This window comes from Lacerta agilis, chromosome 8 (assembly GCF_009819535.1).
Source record: "Lacerta agilis isolate rLacAgi1 chromosome 8, rLacAgi1.pri, whole genome shotgun sequence".
NCBI lineage: Eukaryota > Metazoa > Chordata > Lepidosauria > Squamata > Lacertidae > Lacerta > Lacerta agilis.
Window position 1 is genome coordinate 78,448,541 of NC_046319.1, and position 8,842 is coordinate 78,457,382.

The following is an 8,842-nucleotide window of genomic DNA, read 5'->3' on the forward strand; positions in this document are numbered from 1 at the left end:
GTGAATCAGCCATACCGAACCCTTAACAAATCCTTAGCAAGCCAGTTAAGTACGGCCATTTACCTGTCCAAAGAGGCTGCTCTGTTGCCATGGAGACAAACGGGTGGGACTTCCCCACCACCACATCATCTTGGTATGGGGGGCTGGAGACACAGAGGTTTGCTCTGTGTGGGACCCAAATCTATGGTTCGGGGATAATCCCAAGGAACCTTCCAGTAGCACCTAAGAGACCAACCAAGTTTGTTCTTGGTATGAGCTTTCGTGTGCATGCACACTTCTTCAGATACACAAATCTTCAGATGCATGCACACGAAAGCTCATACCAAGAACAAACTTAGTTGGTCTCTAAGGTGCTACTGGAAGGATTTTTTTTATTTTTATTTTTACTATGGCAGACCAACATGGCTACCTACCTGTAACTGGACCCAAGGGACCTGACAGGGAAGAAAGATCTGTTGGGGGGTGCTAATTCTTTGAGCCCCTCTGTCCTATGCTCAGGTTGTACAGATGTCTAAATAAATCCATATATCCTAAAGATGCCACAGTCTCCAGAGAGCTTCATTCCAAAGAAAACCGAGCCCTGGGTAAACACTGGTGCCCCTGAAGTCTCTCGCTGCTTGGAGACTGGGGAGCACATAATAGGAGGAAACCAGTGGGCAGGGCAGCTGTCTGGCAAACAGAAGGACCCAAATTCATTCCCCGGCTACATCTCTGGGCAGAGCTGAGAGAGAGAGCCCTGTCCGAAACCCTGGAGAGCCGCTGCAAGCCAGTGTGCAGGCAGTACTGAGCTGGGTGGACCAATGCTCTGACTCCACATGAAGCAGCTGCCTAGGTTCCCCAAACAAAGGCGGTGTCGCCACCACTGGACGACCGAAGCCATCAAGTGATGACTTCAGATGCACTAATGGCCTCTCTCAGGCTGAACCCCACCGGCCAGAACTTTCAAACACGGCTCTTCTGGGCAGTGTCTGTTCCCACGTCCAGCCAACAAATGCCTTGGGAGTCGAATGTTCTGGCTCCCAAACGTTCGAAAACCAGAAGTGATGGTTCTGGTTTTTGAACGTTCTTTTGGAAGCCGAACGTCTGACTTTGGCTGCAGCCAATCAGAAGCCGCGTTTTGGAAGTCGAATGTTTCAGAAGTCGAACGGACTTCTGGAATGGATTCTGTTTGACTTCTGAGGTATGACTGCACAGTGGTACCTTGGTTTAAGAGCATCTTAGTTTATATGAAGAACTTGGATTAAGAATGCTGCAAACCCAGAGGTACGTGTTTTGGTTTGTGAACTTTGCCTTGGAAGAAGAACATGTTCCGCTTCCTGTTGAGTGCTTTCCATTTGTAAATTGAGTCCCCCGCTGCTATGGGAAAGCACGCCTTGGTTTAAGAACGCTTTGGTTTAAGAATGGACTTCCGGAACGGATTAGAAGAAGAAGAGTTTGGATTTGATATCCCGCCTTATCACTACCCTAAGGAGTCTCAAAGTGGCTAACATTCTCCTTTCCCTCCCCCCCCCCACAACAAACACTCTGTGAGGTGAGTGGGGCTGAGAGACTTCAGAGAAGTATGACTAGCCCAAGGTCACCCAGCAGCTGCATGTGGAGGAGCGGAGACGCGAACCCGGTTCACCAGATTACGAGTCTACGGCTCTTAACCACTACACCACACTGGCTTCAGTGTTTGTAACACCAAGGTATTAAGTTCGTAAACCAAGGTACCGCTGTATGGGGAAATTACCCAGGGTTCTCTCCTCTGACATAAGGCAGGAGTGCCGCATTTTCTCCATGGCGGACGGAGGCATTGTGGGAAAAGATGGTGTGGGCTCCTCTTGGGCTAAGAATCACACGATTCAAACAAGGTTGTCACTCATTGCAACAGGGAGCTGGTGATCTGGGGTGTGCGTGTCGCACGTTACTCACTGTGGCACCCCTTCTACATGCTCCGAAAGGGGCAGCAAATGCAGCGGAACGCCAAACAGACCACTGGACGGAGGAGACAGAGTGCTGTTCTCCTGAAAGAAAGAAAACGTGAATCAAGCTTCTCGGGGAAAGGCGTATTCATCTGAAGCATTTTAACGTCCCTCCTTCAGCCAAAGAAAAGTCTCCCCAATCGGCTTACTGAGATCAGTAATGCAACAGCCTTCCCGACCCTCAAGCTTCCTGTTATGTACTGAGTTGAATAGGATCCAAACTGCAGCAGTCTGATTGGTCCTAGAACAATAGGATTGAGATTGCAGCAGTCTGACTGGTCTCAGAACAATAGGATTGAGATTGCAGCAGTCTGACTGGTCCCTGAACAATAGGATTGAGATTGCAGGAGTCTGATTGGTCTGCAGGAGCCACCCAATCCAGCTCCAGGTGGAAGTGAATCCGCACTCTGATTGGCATACAGGAGTATCCCAGAATTAGCCAATCACGTGGGGCCCATTGTGTAAATAGTGTATATAAAGCAAACGTTTTGGGGGAACTACATTCCTCACTACTATGAGCTGAATAAAGAGCATGAAAATCACACTGGACTCCGAGTATCTTTCACTTCCCATCAAAAAGACGCAGCACAAAAGGAAAATGGATTTGGAGGGAGGAGGAATAAAGCAAACTCAGGCACTAGCTCTCAGTTGCACAGCTCTTAAGAAACCAGCTGACCTTGTCAAGTGTCACATACGGATGGCATTGCAGGAGGAACAGCAACATGGGACTGTAGGTGCTCCCAGGTAAAGGTAAAGGTACCCCTGACCATTAGGTCCAGTCGCGGATGACTCTGGAGTTGCACCGCTCATCTTGCTTTACTGGCCGAGGGAGCCGGCATACAGCTTCCGGGTCATGTGGCCAACATGACTAAGCCGCTTCTGGCGAACCAGAGCAGCGCACGGAAATGCCGTTTACCTTCCCGCCAGAGCGGTACCTATTTATCTACTTGCACTTTGACATGCTTTCAAACTGCAAGGTGGGCAGGAGCTGGGACTGAACAATGGGAGCTCACCCCATCGCGGGGATTGAAACCGCAGACCTTCTGATCGGCAAGCCCAAGGCTCAGTGGTTTAGACTACAGTGCCACCCGCGTCCCTAGGTGCTTCCAGACAGGAGGCTAATTCTGAAATCAGTCTTCCATGCCAGACACATGGTGGGTGGTGGGTGTGAAACGTGCCTCTAAAGCTTGTGCAGAGCATCATTTCCTCACCACTGAGTAAGTACAACCATTCCACTACAGATCAGAAGTTATGTGGAAAGGGCTTCCGAGGTGCAGAGGGCACAGGACTGACCTTTCCATTTTAGAAATACACTGGAGTTTGGCCAAAGTGGATCGGGTTCTAAATCTTCCCTCAGGAAAGCAGAGTTCCTGGGCTCTGGAAAGCCAAAAACAGCACCCGCTCTCTGAATCAAGAGCTTCTGCTGCATCCATCCACTAGGAAACTGCTTGCTAGCAAGCTACAATTTTTTTTAGACAGGTTTCTCTACTGCCAAATGCATCCAAAACTGTAGGTGCCTTGCACCACATACCATGGCAAAATGCATGCATTTACAGCACATCCCTTGCACCACAACCCAAGATCCTGGGAACTGCAGTTTACCCCCCTTGCAGAGCTACAGTTCCCAGCACCCTCAAACTACAGCTCCCAGGAGTCTTTTCTTTTGTAGAGGGGGGGGCATGTTTTAAATGCATAGTGTGTGTATTTACTCGGCTGTCTGATCTGCAGTGGATGTGCTCTGAATTCCTGGAGATCGAACTGTCAGTGTATGCATTAAGGAAAAGGCGTTTGCTTTTGAGCTAAGCAAAAGTCTTAGAGAGACAGCCGTTTCCTTATTTCACGTGCTATATTTAAGAGGTAGGAAATCAAGCGCCCTTCCCCTTGGAGACAAAACATAGCAGCCTGCCCGCAAAAAGGAAAACACTTCCTTCCTTTCCCCACTTCTGCCCTGCTCTCCAAATTGGTGGTGGGTTCAAGGAGGGCAGTTCCCTGCTCCCCCGTCCAGCCACATTTTGGGGTTTCAGTTTACTCCGTGAATGTGTGTGTGAATTTGTAGGCAAAGACCCCATACAAAAAAAAAAACTCCCTGTCTGCAACTCTCAAAAAAAAGGATAGTCTCGTTTTGTTTCAATAACCTGCTTGCGAAATCCATTTCGCTAGAATTTAATTTTTAAGGCCCAACCCTGCAAAAATCAAGTTGGCTGTACGTTGCTTCCAGGAACAGAGTTGGCATGACTCTGAGGGCGTGTTCACTTTCCCGGAAATTCACTTCTGTCTGTGTTCACACCGGGGGGGGGGGGTGGACAGGGGACGGCACATGTCTTTATCTGTCTCCCAATGAGCTCAAGATGGCACCCATGGTTTTCTTCCTGCTTCCCATTTTATCCTCACGACGACCCTGCAAGGTAGAGCAGGCTGTAAGAGATCTCTTACAGCTTGTCCAGCGGGGATTTGAACCCTGGTCTCCACGGTCGTAGTCCGGCACTCTAACCCCTATGCCGCACTGGCAGAGGTTTCCGCACACTGGCTAGAGAGGAATTGGGACCGGCTTCTGGGGCTCTGATTGGCGTGAAGCTGGTTTGATAAACGACATATCGAACCGAAGTATTTTCTAATAAGCTAGCAAGATGCGATGAATTTTGGGTTGTGATTCTTGTCGTCGTCATCATCATCATCATCTAAACTTATCAGTCGCTTTTTTATGTCGTGGAGACACAGATTAAAAACCTAGCAATGGAAACTCGGAGAGTGCAGAGTAACTGTTGTTGTTCAGTCGTTCAGTCGTGTCCGACTCTTCGTGACCCCATGGACCAGAGGACGCCAGGCACGCCTATCTTTCACTGCCTCCCGCAGTTTGGCCAAACTCATGCCAGTCACTTCGAGAACACTGTCCAACCATCTCATCCTCTTTCGTCCCCTTCTCCTTGTGCCCTCCATCTTTCCCAACATCAGGGTCTTTTCCAGGGAGTCTTCTCTTCTCATGAGGTGGCCAAAGTATTGGAGCCTCAGCTTCAGGATCTGTCCTTCCAGTGAGCACTCAGGGCTGACTTCTTTAAGGATGGATAAGCTTGATCTTCTTGCAGTCCATGGGACTCTCAAGAGTCTCCTCCACCACCATAATTCAAAAGCATCAATTCTTTGGCGATCAGCCTTCTTTATGGTCCAGCTCTCACTTCCACACATTACTACTGGGAAAACCGTAGCTTTAACTATACGGACCTTTGTTGGCAAGGTGATGTCTCTGCTTTTTAAGATGCTGTCTAGGTTTGTCGTTGCTTTCCTCCCAGGAAGCAGGCGTCTTTTAATTTCGTGACTGCTGTCACCATCTGCAGTGATCATGGAGCCCAAGGAAGTGAAATCTCTCACCTGGAGGAGGAACCGGCAAGCCACTCCGTGGACAAAGACAACAGGCAGAGTAACTGGTAGTGTGAATTCAACCTCAATACCAGATCCTGAGAAGCAGCAGTGGGAGAGTGCTGCTTTGTTTGTTTGTTTGTTTGTTTGCTATTAATTAATTAATTAATTAATTATATTTATATACCACCTTAATCTTCCAAGGATCTCAGACCCTCATTTCACAACAGCCCTGTGAGGTAGGTTAGCCTAAGAGATGGCGACTGACTCCAAGGTCACCCAGCGAGCTTCACGGCTGAGTGGGGATTTGAACCCTGGTCTCCCAGGTCCTAGTCTGGCACTCTAACCATTGCACCACACTATTGCACTCATAGGCTGCCTTGCGTCTTCCCAGGGGCATCTGGGTGGCTACTCTGAGATGCTGGACTCGGTAGGCCTTTGGGCTGGACCAGCAGCTTTCTCCTTAGAAGTCAGGAAACGCTCCCCGCTTCCACGAGAGGATGAAGCTACTCCTCACTCCCTACCGAGGCAGAAGCTCTCTGCACATGCTCAGAGTCAGATTAGAGCGAGACCCGGAAACTAAGGCGCTCTTTTCCGCGTGGAGAGGCAGGCCACCCTTTATTAGGGCTTGGCATGCTCCAAGCGAGTCCCGGCAACAAAAACGAGTTGTCCTGGAGCTTCGCCCTGCCTGGAATTTCTGACTCAGGCTACCGGAGAAAGCAGAGTGTTGCTCCATCATCATCACTGCACACGGGCGTTTGCCTAGAGCTTGCTCCGCCTGTTGGATTTCGGCCTGCCGCGGACCGCTGTCACACAGGATCACAGGCCTGCCCGCCCCCATCCATCTAGCTCGGAATAAGTCTATGCTAACCGGGAGCAGCTCTTTCAGGTGGCGAATCTTTCCGAGCTCTGGGCCCGAGCAATTTCCTCCTCGAAAATCTGCTCTTTATTGCCGAGTTTGCTCCAATTCCACAGTAAGGAGAAGGCCTGCAGTTTCTTCGGTTCCGTGTTTAGAATGTGTTCTTCGTCGTAAACCGGTTTGGTATTACACTGTTTTGGTATGTAAATATATGAAACAAGCGTAAAATAATTGCACGTCGTGCTCAAGATAAACTGTACTCCCACCTCCAACCTACAGGATTTCAATCTTCTTACGGATTAAAAATAACCCACTAAAAATAATAAATATTTCGCTTAAAAGAAAGGAACCGAACTGAGATAATCATCTTCCCGTGTTGCCTTCTCCACAACCTCGCGAGGTAGGCCTAGTCGTTCCTCCAATCCACGGTTTACTACCCGCCATTCTGGCTGGCTGTGGGCCTTAACTCCTCCCCTTTGACAATCCCCAACCCAGTGCCCTCCAGATGGTTTCGACTACAACTCCCATCAGCCCCACTGCCATGCATAGCAGGTGTTATGTATTGAAGTTCTCGCCCTAGGCCACTAGGGGGGTTGTGTATATAGTTTCACTCTGCCCACCGTGGCTGCAGTTCTCACTCAGGTCCACAACATGCAAATGAAGGATTGAGAGTGCCGTTCACGGATTGGGTAGCTAGAGAGAGAGAGAGTTGTTGCTGTTGCATGTTACTGAGTACTATATAAGCAGGCTGGCTCAGCCCTTCAGTTCAGTTCTGTTCCAGCCTGAGAATCAAGAGAGCTGCTTGGAGAATCACTGTGTCATTTGCTGTGTTTACCCATTACTTTTAATAGCAAGCCATTTCAATAGACCCCCAATGCCCTCGATACAGCTTTGTTCCAGTGCATTGTGGGAGATCAAAACGGGTCCGGATCCCACGCTGCTCCGAGCAGCGAGCCAGGAAGCTGTTTTCCAGAGGGCTCCTGGGCAAATATTAGGAATGCCAGGTGTTGACGCCAGCCCCGCCCGAGGGCCAAGATGCAATGATTTCATTCCTTGCTCGGAGATACAATTCCAAGAAAGCATTAAAAGGTTGCTGGGAATACAGCTTCCCCTCAAAAGAATGCTGGGAACTGTAGTTTGTTAAGGGCGCTGTGGAGGGACGGTTAAACCACAGAGCCTAGGGTTCTTGGCTAATAGGCAATTTGAAAAAGGACTTTTAGCAGAGGTTGGCACGGGCAAATGATTTGGAGTGCTCAGATATTTTCTTTGGGAGCGACTTAAGATGTGGTTTCCATGAAGTTATTACTATCATCATTTATTAAATTTGTATACATTATGCATAACAGAACTTGCATGCCATTCCCTTGAAACTGAAGCACCTTGTATTTTCAGGGTTGGCGCTGTGGTCTAAACCACAGAGCCTAGGGCTTGCTGATCAGAAGGTTGGCGGTTCGAATCCCCGCGACGGGGTGAGCTCCCGTTGTTCGGTCCCTGCTCCTGCTCACCTAGCAGTTCGAAAACACGTCAAAGTGCAAGTAGATAAATAGGTACCGCTCCGGCGGGAAGGTAAACGGTGTTTCCGTGCGCTGCACTGGTTCCCCAGAAGCGGCTTAGTTATGCTGGCCACATGACCCGGAAGCTGTACGCCAGCTCCCTCGACCAGTAAAGCGAGATGAGCGCCGCAACCCCAGAGAGGTCCGTGACTGGACCTAACGGTCAGGGGTCCCTTTATCTTTAAGGGCGCTGTGAGGGGTAAACTACAGTTCCCATGGTTCTTTGTGGGAAGTAGTGTGCTTTAAATATATGAATGTGGCCCAAAGGTAGACTCAGCGGCCAATTCAATTTGCTTCTTGGGTCTTTCCAGAAAAGTCCCTCACACCACCAGAACCAGAACCAAAGGTTTATGTATTTATATAAAAATAATAAACCTTCCAGGTTTATTATATATATTTTTCCCAGCTTTTTTGTGGACTTCTCTTTGTTAGCCATGAGATTATGGTAGTTTTTGGTGTGCGCTTCTTATTTAAAAAACAACAACAAACCTATTCACACAAACACCCCACAAAGAATATACCTGCTGCACAATTTTAATCATGAGAATCTGTGATTTGCACTGCTGATAATACTGTAGGAGGTTTTTGCTTTTGTTTGCATGTTACTATGTTGTGCATTTTTGTGTTTTATATTGTAAACCGGCCTTGATTTTATAGCAACAACATTTAAGGTGCACCATAAACTAGGACAAAAGGCAAACGGGTTGCACAAGACCCAGAATATCTATTTTTAAATGCCCCACCCACTGTTAACACATTTTAAGACCCTCACCCTACTCACCTGGCTAGGACTGGTCTTCCAAGGCTGGACATGAATCCTGATACTTGTGAGGTACTGAACGATGGCATGGGACGGCACACCTTGCTCTGGGCTGGGCATGGTTCGTGCACAGATCGCGAAATTTCACATGTTCAGGCCTGAAGAGTCTGCAAGGCCTCTGGGGCAGGGAGGTTTGGGGGGGGGCAAAAGTGTGTGAAGAGAAGCAGTTTTCTGGGTAAAGGGGAAAAAGGTGTGGGAGAACCCACCCAAATTAAGCCAGGTCACAATTTGCAAGAGCCACACCCAACGGCCGGAACCCTTAGCAAAATGCTTCAACGCTACTAACAAATAT

The 8,842-nt window shown here is 48.7% G+C and overlaps 1 protein-coding gene across 1 annotated transcript in view; it reads right to left on the reverse strand.

The window, feature by feature from the left end:
* LOC117051803 overlaps positions 1–8,842 on the reverse strand; it is a 35,362-nt gene extending 26,520 nt beyond the window's left edge. The window contains exons 1-2 of the mRNA XM_033158480.1: positions 8,512–8,842; positions 1,915–2,006 (exon numbers count right to left, since the gene is read on the reverse strand). Coding sequence (XP_033014371.1) covers positions 1,915–2,006; positions 8,512–8,610 — 191 coding nt within the window. The 5' untranslated portion in view covers positions 8,611–8,842. The remainder of the gene's footprint in view (positions 1–1,914; positions 2,007–8,511) is intronic.